The following is a 17613-nucleotide window of genomic DNA, read 5'->3' as shown; positions in this document are numbered from 1 at the left end:
CACGGAAGGAGTGCTGTATGGCATTGAAGCTCGTTTGGAGGTTAGATAGCACAGTGTCCAATGACGGGCCGAAAGTATATAGAATGGTGTCGTCTGCGTAGAGGTGGATCAGGGAATCGCCCGCAGCAAGAGCAACATCATTGATATATACAGAGAAAAGAGTCGGCCCGAGAATTGAACCCTGTGGCACCCCCATAGAGACTGCCAGAGGACCGATAGAGCCTCCAACAATGCAGGTGATGATTGGTTAACCATAGAGCCTCCAACAATGCAGGTAATGATTGGTTAACGATAGAGCCTCCAACAATGCAGGTAATGATTGGTTAACGATAGAGCCTCCAACAATGCAGGTGATGATTGGTTAACGATAGAGCCTCCTACAATGCAGGTGATGATTGGTTAACGATAGAGCCTCCAACAATGCAGGTAATGATTGGTTAACGATAGAGCCTCCGACAATGCAGGTAATGATTGGTTAACGATAGAGCCTCCAACAATGCAGGTAATGATTGGTTAACGATAGAGCCTCCAACAATGCAGGTAATGATTGGTTAACGATAGAGCCTCCAACAATGCAGGTAATGATTGGTTAACGATAGAGGCTCTGACAATGCAGGTAATGATTGGTTAACGATAGAGCCTCCAACAATGCAGGTAATGATTGGTTAACTATAGAGCCTCCAACAATGCAGGTAATGATTGGTTAACGATAGAGCCTCCAACAATGCAGGTAATGATTGGTTAACGATAGAGCCTCCAACAATGCAGGTAATGATTGGTTAACGATAGAGCCTCCAACAATGCAGGTGATGATTGGTTAACGATAGAGCCTCCGACAATGCAGGTGATGATTGGTTAACGATAGAGCCTCCAACAATGCAGGTGATGATTGGTTAACGATAGAGCCTCCGACAATGCAGGTAATGATTGGTTAACGATAGAGGCTCCAACAATGCAGGTGATGATTGGTTGACAATAGAGCCTCCAACAATGCAGGTGATGATTGGTTAACGATAGAGCCTCCAACAATGCAGGTGATGGCTGGTTAACGATAGAGCCTCCAACAATGCAGGTGATGATTGGTTAACGATAGAGCCTCCAACAATGCAGGTAATGATTGGTTAACGATAGAGCCTCCAACAATGCAGGTGATGATTGGTTAACGATAGAGCCTCCTACAATGCAGGTGATGATTGGTTAACGATAGAGCCTCCAACAATGCAGGTGATGGCTGGTTAACGATAGAGCCTCCAACAATGCAGGTGATGATTGGTTAACGATAGAGCCTCCAACAATGCAGGTGATGATTGGTTAACGATAGAGCCTCCAACAATGCAGGTGATGATTGGTTGACAATAGAGCCTCCAACAATGCAGGTGATGATTGGTTAACGATAGAGCCTCCAACAATGCAGGTGATGATTGGTTAACGATAGAGCCTCCAACAATGCAGGTGATGATTGGTTAACGATAGAGCCTCCAACAATGCAGGTGATGATTGGTTAACGATAGAGCCTCCAACAATGCAGGTGATGATTGGTTAACGATAGAGCCTCCGACAATGCAGGTGATGATTGGTTGACAATAGAGCCTCCAACAATGCAGGTGATGATTGGTTAACGATAGAGCCTCCAACAATGCAGGTGATGATTGGTTAACGATAGAGCCTCCAACAATGCAGGTGATGATTGGTTAACGATAGAGCCTCCGACAATGCAGGTGATGGCTGGTTAACGATAGAGCCTCCAACAATGCAGGTGATGATTGGTTAACGATAGAGCCTCCAACAATGCAGGTGATGATTGGTTAACGATAGAGCCTCCAACAATGCAGGTGATGGCTGCAGAATGAAGTTGGTGAAGAGATACATGCTCATCTCTCTATCAGGTCCGTTATAGTGTCCGTGACAACACGGGCAGCACCACTGAGGGATTTCCCTAGTTGTAGTGCATGTTCCTCTTCACGATTGGCTGATCTGTCCTGATGACCAGGAGGGATCAGCCAATGAAGTTGGAAGCCCCACCCAGTTGACTACCAGAGGAGGCTGGTGGAAGCAGCTATAGGAGGACGGGCTCATTGTAATGGATGGAATGTAAAAGAAATGGTGTGGTTTTAAACATCAAATATTTTGGAAACCAAATGTTTCGACTTTGATTAGAACCTGAAAAGATTTGTCATGGGTCCTCAGATCCTCAAAAAGTTCTACAGCTCCAACAATGCAGTAACCGAAAGGTTGCAAGTTCAAATCCCCCTTTGAGCTGACAAGGTAAAAAATCTGTCGTTCTGCCCTGAACAGGCAGTTAACCCACTGTTCCTAGGCCGTCATTGAAAATAAGAATTTGTTCTTAACTGACTTGCCTAGTAAAATAAAGGTAAAATAAATTTAGACCTCACAGTGAATGGGGCTGCCCATGCTAATATAACCTTTTGGGAGACCTACTTCTCTATGATAAAGAGCAACACTAGAGGCTTCTAGGCTTCTATCATTCTCTATGGTAAAGAGCAACTACAACCTTTTGGGCCGCTAGAGGCTTCTATCATTCTCTATGGTAAAGAGCAACTACAACCTTTTGGGCCGCTAGAGACTTCTATCATTCTCTATGGTAAAGAGCAACTACAACCTTTTGGGCCGCTAGAGGCTTCTATCATTCTCTATGGTAAAGAGCAACTACAACCTTTTGGGCCAACCTTTTAAATGCTAGAGGCTTCTATCATTCTCTATGGTAAAGAGCAACTACAACCTTTTGGGCCGCTAGAGGCTTCTATCATTCTCTATGGTAAAGAGCAACTACAACCTTTTGACCGCTAGAGGCTTCTATCATTCTCTATGGTAAAGAGCAACTACAACCTTTTGGGCCGCTAGAGGCTTCTATCATTCTCTATGGTAAAGAGCAACTACAACCTTTTGGGCCGCTAGAGGCTTCTATCATTCTCTATGGTAAAGAGCAACTACAACCTTTTGGGCCGCTAGAGGCTTCTATCATAGAGGCTTCTATCATTCTCTATGGTAAAGAGCAACTACAACCTTTTGGGCCGCTAGAGGCTTCTATCATTCTCTATGGTAAAGAGCAACTACAACCTTTTGGGCCGCTAGAGGCTTCTATCATTCTCTATGGTAAAGAGCAACTACAACCTTTTGGGCCGCTAGAGGCTTCTATCATTCTCTATGGTAAAGAGCAACTACAACATTTTGCAGTTGTCTGCAGTCAAAACATAATGACTTTCGATCACATGATTTTTGTAAAGTTCATGCAGTGAACGGCTGTGTTCGAGAGGATCAAAAAACGCAATGTATCATGGGTAATCATTGGGACTGACTGATCTACAAATAACGAGTCATCATTTATGATTCAAGGTGATTTGTAGATCAGTCAGTCGGCAGTCGTGTTGGTCCTCTCGAACACGGCCATGATGTAGGCACAAGTCACGGTCCATTTCTATCCCCCCCTAACGCAACATACGAAAGACTTGACCATCTGACAAAAGTGATCTGCTCGAACGCGCCCATTACCCACCAGACTCAGCTGCGCTACTGAAGCGTCCACTGTTGTGTCGGGCTTGGACCAGTCCACCTTCTAGACTGCTCGTTAAAACTACACAGAACAACTCACACACATCTCTCTCTCACCTCACCTCCAATACTTCACTGTAATATGTATTCTCTTGTTTACAGACGAGGCGAGGCTACGGGAGGATCTATTGGCTTTTTCTCCGGTTCTCGTCCACCCCCGCCGAACGGCACAATGGAATATGACTGGCAGCATATGAAGCGGGTGGACAGTGGCGGTGTGATCATATCGCCCAAACAGCAGCTGGTTGCGACAGAGCAGATTTGACAACATACCGATATACGGGACCGAACCTTACCGAACAGGATGGAGTGGCAACCAATGGAGATCAACCCGGAGGTAGAGAACCATCATAATACATGTGGTTTTAATACGTATATCATAAGACTGAGACTTAAAAATACGCAGCTGCTCGGTTCTAACGGTCTCTCACTGTCTAAATAATGTCTCTTTGTCTGTCTGTGTTTCAGATGCTGAACAAGGTGTGTATTTAATATCGCTGAGTCATAACCGATATGATGACAGTTGTGTATATGACGTTACAACCAGACAACATGACATAACCAACAGGTGGGTTATTATGGACCTGGCTCGGTCTGGAGTTAGAAATACTAGTTAGGATCAGATTATCATCTGAACGGCAGCGCGACAAGAGGTACACGAGATGAACCTTCCGTTAGAATAGAGCCTTTCCCTCGTAGACTACCGTCCTTCTCCCCGGTAGCATCTCTGCCACGCTGCGCCTGGTGCCCCACCCGGTGTCTAGGATACAGGGTGTGGTCTGAATGGAAGGATGGAGAGCGAGCGCGACTAAAGATCAACTTGTCTCTGCCTCTGATTTGAAGTAGATCGCTATTAATTTGGGACAGACTGCCGTGCGGTAATAATGTTCTGATAAAGACGTTAGATCAGCGGATATATGCTTAACGTTAGTGATTATAATATTATTGATTTGAGGCATGTTCTGCCGAGTCATCATGGACATTTTAGTGTCCATTACCGTGTAGAGTTTCAATTCGGGCTCAACAAACCATCTCCGACTTCTACCCTCTCTACCTAACGGACATTTAACGCCTCTGTAAATCACATTTGATTGGTCACATTTGATTGGTCACATTTGATTGGTCACATACACATTTGATTGGTCACATTTGATTGGTCTCATTTGATTGGTCACGTACTCATTTTAGCAGTTATTGCGGGTGTAGCGAAATGCTTTGTGTTCCAAAATCCAACAGTGCCGTAATATCTAACAATTCGCCCAGCTAAAAGTAAACTAATGGCATTAATAAATATAACAATATTAGGATGAGCAATGTCAGGTGGCATTGACAGTAGAATAGAATACGGTATATACATATGAAATAAGCAAAGCATTAGGTAGCCATTATTAAAGTGACCAGTGATTCCATTAATACAGGGCAGCAGCCTCTAAGGTGCAGGGTTGAGTAACAGGGTGGTAGCTGCTACTGATGGCTATTTAAGTCTGATGGCCTTGATAGAAGCTGTTTTTCAGTCTCTCGGTCCCAGCTTCACCTTCTGGATGATAGCGGGGTGAACAGGCTGTGGCTCGGGTGGTGATGATACAGCTGTACTGACCTCACCTTCTGGATGATAGCGGGGTGAACAGGCAGTGGCTCGGGTGGTGATGATGCAGCTGTACTGACCTCACCTTCTGGATGATAGCGGGGTGAACAGGCTGTGGCTCGGGTGGTGATGATGCAGCTGTACTGACCTCACCTTCTGGATGATAGCGGGGTGAACAGGCTGTGGCTCGGGTGGTGATGATGCAGCTGTACTGACCTCACCTTCTGGATGGTAGCATGGTGAACAGGCTGTGGCTCGGGTGGTGATGATGCAGCTGTACTGACCTCACCTTCTGGATGATAGCAGTGTGAACAGGCAGTGGCTCGGGTGGTTGCTGTCCTTGATGATCTTTATGGCCTTCCTGTGACATCGGGTGGTGTAGGTGTCCTGGAGGGCAGGTAGTTTGCCCCCGGTGACATCGGGTGGTGTAGGTGTCCTGGAGGGCAGGTAGTTTGCCCCCGGTGACATCGGGTGGTGTAGGTGTCCTGGAGGGCAGGTAGTTTGCCCCCGGTGACATCGGGTGGTGTAGGTGTCCTGGAGGGCAGGTAGTTTGCCCCCGGTGACATCGGGTGCTGTAGGTGTCCTGGAGGGCAGGTAGGTTGCCCCCGGTGACATCGGGTGCTGTAGGTGTCCTGGAGGGCAGGTAGGTTGCCCCCGGTGATGCGTTGGGGAGACCACGCCCCCCTCTGGAGAGCCCTGCAGTTTCCCTACCAGGTGGTGATATAGCCAGACAGGATGCTCTCAATTGTGCATCTGTAAAAGTTTGAGGGTTTTAAGGGGCCAAGCCACATTTCTTCATCCTTCTTCACCACACTGTCTGTGAGGGTGAACCATTTCAGATTGTCAGTGATGTGTACGCAGAGCAACTTGATACTTTAGGCTTACGTTCTACTATATAGAACTAGTGGTTAGAGCGTTGGACTAGTAACCGAAAGGTTGCAAGTTCAAGTCCCCGAGCTGACAAGGTACAAATCTGTCGTTCTTCCCCTGAACAGGCAGTTAACCCACTGTTCCTAGGCCGTCATTGAAAATAAGAATTTGTTCTTAACTGACTTGCCTAGTTAAATAAAGATAAAATAAAATAGTGTTGTCATTGACTGGGTGAGTTCCAGATACACTGTCTAGATGGTCTGGTTGTTCTAATCTAGCCTGTTGGTGTTGAGCTGTATTCTAGTCTAGCCTGTTGGTGTTGAGCTGTGTCCTGGTTGTTGTAGTCTAGCCTGTTGGTGTTGAGCTGTGTTCTGGTTGTTCTAATCTAGCCTGTTGGTGTTGAGCTGTGTTCTGGTTGTTCTAATCTAGCCTGTTGGTGTTGAGCTGTATTCTAGTCTAGCCTGTTGGTGTTGAGCTGTGTCCTGGTTGTTCTAATCTAGCCTGTTGGTGTTGAGCTGTGTCCTGGTTGTTCTAATCTAGCCTGTTGGTGTTGAGCTGTGTTCTGGTTGTTCTAATCTAGCCTGTTGGTGTTGAGCTGTGTCCTGGTTGTTCTAATCTAGCCTGTTGGTGTTGAGCTGTGTTCTGGTTGTTCTAATCTAGCCTGTTGGTGTTGAGCTGTGTTCTGGTTGTTCTAATCTAGCCTGTTGGTGTTGAGCTGTGTTCTGGTTGTTCTAATCTAGCCTGTTGTTGTTGAGCTGTGTCATGGTTGTTCTAATCTAGCCTGTTGGTGTTGAGCTGTGTTCTGGTTGTTCTAGTCTAGCCTGTTGGTGTTGAGCTGTGTTCTGGTTTTTCTAATCTAGCCTGTTGGTGTTGAGCTGTGTTCTAGTCTAGCCTGTTGGTGTTGAGCTGTGTCCTGGTTGTTCTAATCTAGCCTGTTGGTGTTGAGCTGTGTTCTAGTCTAGCATGTTGGTGTTGAGCTGTGTTCTGGTTGTTCTAATCTGGCATGTTGGTGTCCTGGTTGTTCTAGTCTAGCCTGTTGGTGTTGAGCTGTATTCTGGTTGTTCTAATCTGGCCTGTTGGTGTTGAGCTGTGTTCTGGTTGTTCTAATCTAGCCTGTTGGTGTTGAGCTGTGTTCTAGTCTAGCCTGTTGGTGTTGAGCTGTGTCCTGGTTGTTCTAATCTAGCATGTTGGTGTTGAGCTGTGTTCTGGTTGTTCTAATCTAGCCTGTTGGTGTTGAGCTGTGTCCTGGTTGTTCTAATCTAGCCTGTTGGTGTCCTGGTTGTTCTAATCTAGCCTGTTGGTGTTGAGCTGTATTCTGGTTGTTCTAATCTGGCATGTTGGTGTTGAGCTGTGTTCTGGTTGTTCTAATCTGGCATGTTGGTGTTGAGCTGTGTTCTGGTTGTTCTAATCTAGCCTGTTGGTGTTGAGCTGTGTTCTATTCTAGCCTGTTGGTGTTGAGCTGTGTTCTGGTTGTTCTAATCTAGCCTGTTGGTGTTGAGCTGTATTCTGGTTGTTCTAATCTGGCATGTTGGTGTTGAGCTGTGTTCTGGTTGTTCTAATCTGGCATGTTGGTGTTGAGCTGTGTTCTGGTTGTTCTAATCTAGCCTGTTGGTGTTGAGCTGTGTTCTGGTTGTTCTATTCTAGCCTGTTGGTGTTGAGCTGTGTTCTGGTTGTTCTAATCTAGCCTGTTGGTGTTGAGCTGTGTTCTGGTTGTTCTAATCTAGCCTGTTGGTGTTGAGCTGTGTTCTGGTTGTTCTAATCTAGCCTGTTGGTGTTGAGCTGTGTTCTGGTTGTTCTAATCTAGCCTGTTGGTGTTGAGCTGTGTTCTGGTTGTTCTAATCTAGCCTGTTGGTGTTGAGCTGTGTTCTGGTTGTTCTAATCTAGCCTGTTGGCGTTGAGCTGTGTTCTGGTTGTTCTAATCTGGCATGTTGGTGTCCTGGTTGTTCTAATCTAGCCTGTTGGTGTCCTGGTTGTTCTAATCTAGCATGTTTGTGTTCTGGTTGTTCTAATCTGGCATGTTGGTGTCCTGGTTGTTCTAATCTGGCATGTTGGTGTCCTGGTTGTTCTAATCTGGCATGTTTGTGTTCTGGTGGTTCTAATCTGGCATGTTGGTGTTGAGCGGTGTTCTAGATGGTCTCTAGAGACTGATAGGTAACCTTCCTGTTAATATTCTGTTTGACTGTGTTGCAGGTGCTCAGTGGGCTGGGGGTGTGTGGTAGCTGGGGCTTCGTGGATGTGTTGGGGCTGGAGGATGAGGGAGTGTCTTCAGTACCTTCTCCCAGCTGCGCCCTCATGCTGCTCTTCCCTCTGACACAACAGGTAACCAATGATCTAGCAGTATCTTTATTATGTTGGAAATATGTAGCGCAGTGATGTGGAGCAAACTCTGTTCTGGGGACCCCAAGGTGATGCACATTTAGTTTATTTTGCTCTAGTAGCTTGATTGGATTATTTGAATCTCCTGTGTAGTACTAGGGCAAAACTCAGAATGTGCAACCCCTGGTGTCCCAGGACACTAAACCTCAGCCCTGGGGTCCCAGGACACTAAACCTCAGCCCTGGGGTCCCAGGACACTAAACCTCAGCCCTGGGGTCCCAGGACACTAAACCTCAGCCCTGGGGTCCCAGGACACTAAACCTCAGCCCTGGGGTCCCAGGACACTAAACCTCAGCCCTGGGGTCCCAGGACACTAAACCTCAGCCCTGGGGTCCCAGGACACTAAACCTCAGCCCTGGGGTCCCAGGACACTAAACCTCAGCCCTGGTGTCCCAGGACACTAAACCTCAGCCCTGGGGTCCCAGGACACTAAACCTCAGCCCTGGTGTCCCAGGACACTAAACCTCAGCCCTGGGTTCACAGGACACTAAACCTCAGCCCTGGGGTCCCAGGACACTAAACCTCAGCCCTGGGGTCCCAGGACACTAAACCTCAGCCCTGGGGTCCCAGGACACTAAACCTCAGCCCTGGGGTCCCAGGACACTAAACCTCAGCCCTGGGGTCCCAGGACACTAAACCTCAGCCCTGGGGTCCCAGGACACTAAACCTCAGCCCTGGGGTCCCAGGACTGTGTTTGAGAGACTCTGATGTAGCATGATGATGATGATAACGGCGTGTGTTTCAGCACGAGTCGTTCCGGCAGCAGCAGGCTGGGAAGGTGTCGGGTGGTACTGACCTCTACTTCCTGAAACAGACGGTGGTCAACTCCTGTGGCACCGTGGCTCTGCTGCACGCAGTCGCCAACAACCCCACCCACATAGAGTATGGTGAGTAGTAACCGGTACTGCACGGAGCCAAGATGGAGGGGGGGGGGGATGTCGAATACCCATACTTGCGTTCGTAGTAGTAAGCTGATTGGGTATGTGAAAATAGAATGTTTATAGTATGTGATATTTAGAACATGTAGTGATGTCATAGACAGGATGCTTTACAGCTAATAGAATTCACTTCCTCTTGAGGAAGAGACTGGTCTTCATCTAGTAGAATTCACTGAACTCTATTGAGGAAGAGACTGGTCCTTATCTAGTAGAATTCACTGAACTCTATTGAGGAAGAGACTGGTCCTTATCTAGTAGAATTCACAGAATATTGAGGAAGAGACTGGTCCTTATCTAGTAGAATTCACAGAACTCTATTGAGGAAGAGACTGGTCTTTATCTAGTAGAATTCACTGAACTCTATTGAGGAAGAGACTGGTCTTTATCTAGTAGAATTCACTGAACTCTATTGAGGAAGAGACTGGTCTTTATCTAGTAGAATTCACTGAACTCTATTGAGGAAGAGACTGGTCCTTATCTAGTAGAATTCACTGAATATTGAGGAAGAGACTGGTCTTTATCTAGTAGAATTCACTGAACTCTGAGGAAGAGACTGGTCTTTACCTAGTAGAATTCACTGGACTCTATTGAGGAAGAGACTGGTCCTTATCTAGTAGAATTCACTGGACTCTATTGAGGAAGAGACTGGTCTTTATCTAGTAGAATTCACAGAATATTGAGGAAGAGACTGGTCTTCATCTAGTAGAATGCACTGAACTCTATTGAGGAAGAGACTGGTCCTTATCTAGTAGAATTCACAGAATATTGAGGAAGAGACTGGTCTTTATCTAGTAGAATTCACTGAACTCTATTGAGGAAGAGACTGGTCCTTATCTAGTAGAATTCACAGAATATTGAGGAAGAGACTGGTATTTATCTAGTAGAATTCACTGAACTCTATTGAGGAAGAGACTGGTCCTTATCTAGTAGAATTCACTGAACTCTATTGAGGAAGAGACTGGTCCTTATCTAGTAGAATTCACAGAATATTGAGGAAGAGACTGGTATTTATCTAGTAGAATTCACTGAACTCTATTGAGGAAGAGACTGGTCCTTATCTAGTAGAATTCACAGAATATTGAGGAAGAGACTGGTATTTATCTAGTAGAATTCACTGAACTCTATTGAGGAAGAGACTGGTCCTTATCTAGTAGAATTCACTGGACTCTATTGAGGAAGAGACTGGTCTTTATCTAGTAGAATTCACTGAACTCTATTGAGGAAGAGACTGGTCTTTACCTAGTAGAATTCACTGAATATTGAGGAAGAGACTGGTCTTTATCTAGTAGAATTCACTGGACTCTATTGAGGAAGAGACTGGTCCTTATCTAATATAATTCACTTCCTCTTGAGGAAGAGACTGGTCTTTATCTAGTAGAATTCACTGGACTCTATTGAGGAAGAGACTGGTCCTTATCTAATATAATTCACTTCCTCTTGAGGAAGAGACTGGTCTTTATCTAGTAGAATTTACTGAACTCTATTGAGGAAGAGACTGGTCTTTATCTAGTAGAATTTACTGAACTCTATTGAGGAAGAGACTGGTCCTTATCTAATATAATTCACTTCCTCTTGAGGAAGAGACTGGTCTTTATCTAGTAGAATTTACTGAACTCTATTGAGGAAGAGACTGGTCCTTATCTAGTAGAATTCACAGAATATTGAGGAAGAGACTGGTCCTTATCTAGTAGAATTCACAGAATATTGAGGAAGAGACTGGTCTTTATCTAGTAGAATTCACTGAACTCTATTGAGGAAGAGACTGGTCTTTATCTAGTAGAATTCACTGAATATTGAGGAAGAGACTGGTCTTTATCTAGTAGAATTCACTGAATATTGAGGAAGAGACTGGTCCTTATCTAGTAGAATTCACTGAATATTGAGGAAGAGACTGGTCTTTATCTAGTAGAATTCACTGAACTCTATTGAGGAAGAGACTGGTCTTTATCTAGTAGAATTCACTGAACTCTATAGAGGAAGAGACTAGTCTTTATCTAGTAGAATTCACTGAATATTGAGGAAGAGACTGGTCCTTATCTAGTAGAATTCACTGAACTCTATTGAGGAAGAGACTGGGCTTTATCTAGTAGATGTGGATGAGGGTAGGATCCTTCTCGGTGTGGATGAGGGTAGGATCCTTCTCAGTGTGGATGAGGGTAGGATCCTTCTCAGTGTGGATGAGGGTAGGATCCTTCTCGGTGTGGATGAGGGTAGGATCCTTCTCAGTGTGGATGAGGGTAGGATCCTTCTCAGTGTGGATGAGGGTAGGATCCTTCTCGGTGTGGATGAGGGGAGGATCCTTCTCGGTGTGGATGAGGGGAGGATCCTTCTCGGTGTGGATGAGGGGAGGATCCTTCTCGGTGTGGATGAGGGGAGGATCCTTCTCGGTGTGGATGAGGGGAGGATCCTTCTCGGTGTGGATGAGGGGAGGATCCTTCTCGGTGTGGATGAGGGGAGGATCCTTCTCGGTGTGGATGAGGGGAGGATCCTTCTCGGTGTGGATGAGGGGAGGATCCTTCTCGGTGTGGATGAGGGTAGGATCCTTCTCAGTGTGGATGAGGGTAGGATCCTTCTCAGTGTGGATGAGGGGAGGATGTTGATGTGCTGCTTATTGACTATATTTATACTAAACACTACATTCTAAATAGTATGTAGTATGATTAGTACGCAGTATGTAGTATGATTAGTACGCAGTATGATTAGTACGCAGTATGTAGTTTTACAAAGTAGTAGGGAAGCCAGATTCAGACAGGACCAGTGTGTAGTTTTAGTTAGTAGTAGGGAAGCCAGATTCAGACAGGACCAGTGTGTAGTTTTAGTTAGTAGTAGGGAAGCCAGATTCAGACAGGACCAGTGTGTACTTTTAGTTAGTAGTAAGGAAGCCAGATTCAGACAGGACCAGTGTGTAGTTTTAGTTAGTAGTAAGGAAGCCAGATTCAGATTGGACCAGGGTGTAGTTTTAGTTAGTAGTAGGGAAGCCAGATTCAGACAGGACCAGTGTGTAGTTAGTAGTAGGGAAGCCAGATTCAGACAGGACCAGTGTGTAACAGTGCTGTCTCTGTGCCAGATGGGGACTCTGCTCTGAAGAAGTTTCTAGATGAGACGGCTAACATGACCCCCGCCCAGCGAGCCACACACCTGGAGAACAACCAGGTAACCCACACATTCACAGTGATCGACACACACAGTAATACACTCATGCACGCACACACACACACACACACACACCTGGAGAACAACCAGGTAACACACACATTCACAGTGGTAGACACACGCACACGCACACACACACACCTGGAGAACAACCAGGTAACACACACACACCGTGGCTATGTCCCAATTACCGCTCCTTCCTCCCAAAGTGTGTACTTGTTCTAAGGTTCACAGCTACCCTGATGACTAACATGTCAACAGAACACTGACTAAACATTTAGAATATTCACAGCTACCCTGATGACTAACATGTCAACAGAACACTGACTAAACATTTAGAATATTCACAGCTACCGTGACGACTAACATGTCAACAGAACATTGTGACTAAACATTTAGACTGTTCACAGCTACCCTGATGACTAACATGTCAACAGAACACTGTGACTAAACATTTAGAATATTCACAGCTACCCTGATGACTAACATGTCAACAGAACACTGTGACTAAACATTTAGAATATTCACTGCTACCCTGATGACTAACATGTCAACAGAACACTGTGACTAAACATTTAGAATATTCACAGCTACCCTGATGACTAACATGTCAACAGAACACTGTGACTAAACATTTAGAATATTCACAGCTACCCTGATGACTAACATGTCAACAGAACAGGCACTGTGACTAAACATTTAGAATATTCACAGCTACCCTGATGACTAACATGTCAACAGAACAGGCACTGTGACTAAACATTTAGAATATTCACAGCTACCCTGATGACTAACATGTCAACAGAACACTGTGACTAAACATTTAGAATATTCACTGCTACCCTGATGACTAACATGTCAACAGAACACTGTGACTAAACATTTAGAATATTCACAGCTACCCTGATGACTAACATGTCAACAGAACACTGTGACTAAACATTTAGAATATTCACTGCTACCCTGATGACTAACATGTCAACAGAACACTGTGACTAAACATTTAGAATATTCACAGCTACCCTGATGACTAACATGTCAACAGAACACTGTGATTAAACATTTAGAATATTCACAGCTACCCTGATGACTAACATGTCAACAGAACACTGTGACTAAACATTTAGAATATTCACAGCTACCCTGATGACTAACATGTCAACAGAACACTGTGACTAAACATTTAGAATATTCACAGCTACCCTGATGACTAACATGTCAACAGAACAGGCACTGTGACTAAACATTTTTGGTTTTGGTGTTTCTGGAGTGATGTTTGTCTGAAGGCTAACATTTTTTATATTTTTAGTAGTCAACATGGGCCAGCATCCCTGTGGAACACTATTGACTCCTTGTAGAGTCCCTGCCCTGTGGAACACTATTGACTCCTTGTAGAGTCCCTGCCCTGTGGAACACTATTGACTCCTTGTAGAGTCCCTGCCCTGTGGAACACTATTGACTCCTTGTAGAGTCCCTGCCCTGTGGAACACTATTGACTCCTTGTAGAGTCCCTGCCCTGTGGAACACTATTGACTCCTTGTAGAGTCCCTGCCCTGGGGAACACTATTGACTCCTTGTAGAGTCCCTGCCCTGGGGAACACTGACTCCTTGTAGAGGAGAACCAGAAGGTTGCTGGATCGAATCCTAGCTGACAGGGTCAAAATCTGTCGTTCTGCCCCTGAACAAGGCAGTTAACCCACTTTTCCCCAGTAGGCCGTCATTGTAAATAAGACTTTGTTCTTAATTAACAGACCTGTCTAGTTAAATATTTAAAAAACTGTGGGACCTTATCGACAGGTGTGGGCCTTTCCTACTCCTACCTAATTAATTGAGTTTACCACAGGTGGACTCCAAGCTGTAGAAACATTTTTAAGGATGATCAATGGAAACCATATACACCTGAGCTCCACTTCTAGTCTCCTAGCAAAGGGTCTGAATACTAGTGTAAATAAGGTATTATATCATTTTATAAATTAGCCAAAATTTCTAAGCCTCTTTTTGCTTTGTCACTATCGGCCATTGTGTGTAGATTAATGACGGAGGAAAACCCCAATTTAATCCGTTTTAGAATAATGTAACAAAGTGTGGAAAGTCTAGGGGTCTGAATTCTTTAATGTTTAATGTAAATACCTGTGTCTCCATATATTGTTGTGTCTTGCAGGCCATCAGAGAGGCTCATGATGAAGTGGCAGCACAGGGCCAGTGCAGGGTGAGAACACAATGCAACATAAGGACCTCCTCAGATGTTACTTATGTATAGTTTCATCTTTTATACTCTCCCTCCCTCTTTCTCTCCCTCTCTTTCAGGTGGAGGCAGATAACGTCAACTTCCATTTTATCACCTTTGTCAATGTGAAAGGACAGCTTTATGAGCTGGGTGAGTGTGTGGCTGAGTCCCGGTGTTCCGCCCCCTCCCCGGTCCCCCGCCCGGTGTTCCGCCTCCCCCTCCCCGGTGTTCCGCCCCCCTCTCCCCGGTGTTCCGCCCCGTCTCCCCAGGTGTGTATTTACACACTCTGTCTCTCTCTGTGATTCTGTTGTGTAGATGGCAGGATGGAGGGACCGGTGAACCATGGAACCACCCAGGATGACTCCTTCATCAAGGTACGTTCCTCTTCCGTTCATCTAATCCCAGTAGACGTGTCAAACCTTCCATTCATCTAATCCCAGTAGACGTGTCACACCTTCGGTTCATCTAATCCCAGTAGACGTGTCAAACCTTCGGTTCATCTAATCCCAGTAGACGTGTCAAACCTTCGGTTCATCTAATCCCAGTAGACGTGTCAAACCTTCGGTTCATCTAATCCCAGTAGACGTGTCAAACCTTCGGTTCATCTAATCCCAGTAGACGTGTCAAACCTTCGGTTCATCTAATCCCAGTAGACGTGTCAAACCTTCGGTTCATCTAATCCCAGTAGACGTGTCAAACCTTCGGTTCATCTAATCCCAGTAGACGTGTCAAACCTTCGGTTCATCTAATCCCAGTAGACGTGTCAAACCTTCGGTTCATCTAATCCCAGTAGACGTGTCAAACCTTCGGTTCATCTAATCCCAGTAGACGTGTCAAACCTTCGGTTCATCTAATCCCAGTAGACGTGTCAAACCTTCGGTTCATCTAATCCCAGTAGACGTGTCAAACCTTCGGTTCATCTAATCCCAGTAGACGTGTCACACCTTCGGTTCATCTAATCCCAGTAGACGTGTCAAACCTTCGGTTCATCTAATCCCAATACCTTCTATCGCTAGCTGATGTGGGAGTGCATACCTTCTATCGCTAGCTGATGTGGGAGTGCACGCCTTCTATCGCTAGCTGATGTGGGAGTGCACGCCTTCTATCGCTAGCTGATGTGGGAGTGCACGCCTTCTATCGCTAGCTGATGTGGGAGTGCACGCCTTCTATCGCTAGCTGATGTGGGAGTGCACACCTTCTACCTTCTATCGCTAGCTGATGTGGGAGTGCACACCTTCTACCTTCTATCGCTAGCTGATGTGGGAGTGCACACCTTCTACCTTCTATCGCTAGCTGATGTGGGAGTGCATGCCTTCTATCGCTAGCTGATGTGGGAGTGCACGCCTTCTATCGCTAACTGATGTGTTTAAACTGGGATAATGTTGTAGGTTACACGGGCAAGTATTAGAATATTTGCCAGGGCATATTTAGTTATTAATCTGACTATTTCTCATAGATCTGGGAAGCTAAAAGGCTAGCTAGCTTGCTGTGTTTAGCCATACTGGAGATGTGAGAAGCTAAAGGGCTAGCTAGCAGGCCTGTAGCGCTATGCAGGTGAAGCTTGTAGAAAGAGTCAGGAATATGTAGTGTGGAGATGTGTTCATTAGGATAACGTCTCCCGAGATGTCATAATATAATGATGCCTGGCCAACATCTAAACAACGATGGAATGAGGTATATAGACATTCTACATCTGTCAGACGTCTTGCCATTGAGCTCACTGCGTCGTCCCAGAGTATCCTCTTTAACCAGAGGGTTGTGCTAGCTGGGCGTTTCGCTACACCCGCAATAACATCTGCTAAATATCTGATTAATTTAGCAGAGGCTCCAGAGCCACGGTTATAGTGCTTAATCTCTCTCGTCTCTCTCTCTCTCCCCAGGATGCAGCCAGGGTGTGTCGGGGTTTTGTGGAGAGAGCAGAGGGAGAGGTCCGCTTCTCTGCTGTGGCCCTCTGTCATACCTAGAGACCCTGGAGAGGGACACACACACACACACACACACACAGGTGAACCATGGTGTACACACACACCTGGTATGTACTGGAAACATAGTTTGCACTCTCCCCACACACACACACACACCACAGCACACATGCGTAGATGGTAGTTTGCACAAGCCTGGTGTCACGTTGATGTCACTACTGCTGTACTTTCTGTCTGCTGTACTGTTTGATTTATTTAAGTCAGATCACCACTGAGAAAGTAGTGCACTTACATGGGGGGAGTAGGGAGACGTTTGATCTGCAGGCTGTGAGGTGGTCCTGTTACATGGGGGGAGTAGGGAGACGTTTGATCTGCAGCCTGTGAGGTTTTTCTGCTATCTGACTCGTCAGCTCTGTTTCTAACAGCTGTTACGTCAGACTACGATGTTAGGATGACGTTGTTACTGTGTTAGGATGACACTGCAACAATGTTTGGCTGTGCTTTGCCTTTCTGCATATTCCTGTGCTGCTGACTGCCAATAAACAACCAAACTACACACTTCTCCGCTCCTCTGTGTGATGTAAAGTCATTCACTTCTGTAATTACTATAATTGAGTAGCTTTCCCAGTCAACTGTTTTGTTGAACTATCTCCAAGTTGTAATAAATAATTTGGTGTCATCTTGTGGTGGTAACGTGAATTACGGGGGATATTTATCCCCGGGGGGGCAGTTACTCCTAGAACCCTACTATGTTTTTACCTTTTAGAACATTATTTTTAAACCAATCTAAACGGAATTAAAAAGACATTTGGACTCTAAAAAAACTTCCATGGACATGAAATATGTAAATCATGTTAAGTAGCCTAATAATGAACCCATGTATTGATGTGAAAACATTTGTATTTTGTATTTATATTAATGAATCTGTTTGTAAAAATCAATAAAAAAACATGTTGAAAAGAAATTTCATTA

At 45.3% G+C, this 17613-nt stretch overlaps 1 protein-coding gene across 2 annotated transcripts; it reads left to right on the top strand.

Annotated features, from left to right (window-relative positions):
- Positions 1-3777: 3777 nt before the first annotated feature.
- On the top strand, positions 3778-17197 carry LOC135571066 (ubiquitin carboxyl-terminal hydrolase isozyme L1-like). 2 transcript variants are annotated; one of them, XM_065016872.1, is made up of 9 exons: positions 3778-3907; positions 4039-4050; positions 8216-8344; positions 9147-9288; positions 12407-12492; positions 14654-14701; positions 14800-14869; positions 15035-15093; positions 16600-17197. In XM_065016872.1, the coding sequence occupies exons 1-9, from the start codon at positions 3875-3877 to the stop codon at positions 16681-16683; spliced, it is 663 nt and encodes a 220-aa protein (XP_064872944.1). In that variant the 5' UTR covers positions 3778-3874; the 3' UTR covers positions 16684-17197. The 2 variants fall into 2 exon arrangements, with proteins under 2 accessions (XP_064872944.1, XP_064872945.1); XM_065016873.1 differs by lacking the exon at positions 4039-4050.
- Positions 17198-17613: the final 416 nt, after the last annotated feature.

This window comes from Oncorhynchus nerka, unplaced genomic scaffold (assembly GCF_034236695.1).
Source record: "Oncorhynchus nerka isolate Pitt River unplaced genomic scaffold, Oner_Uvic_2.0 unplaced_scaffold_811, whole genome shotgun sequence".
Lineage (NCBI taxonomy): Eukaryota > Metazoa > Chordata > Actinopteri > Salmoniformes > Salmonidae > Oncorhynchus > Oncorhynchus nerka.
This window is presented reverse-complemented; position numbering and strand designations above follow the sequence as displayed.

Bases quoted from the DNA above. Each gene is read 5' to 3' on its own strand.
- LOC135571066 (XM_065016872.1), top strand. From the start codon at position 3,875: ATGGAGTGGCAACCAATGGAGATCAACCCGGAG. The intron at 8,345-9,146 runs GTAACCAATGAT...CGTGTGTTTCAG, and splicing joins TCTTCCCTCTGACACAACAG to CACGAGTCGTTCCGGCAGCA. The intron at 12,493-14,653 runs GTAACCCACACA...TGTGTCTTGCAG, and splicing joins CACACCTGGAGAACAACCAG to GCCATCAGAGAGGCTCATGA.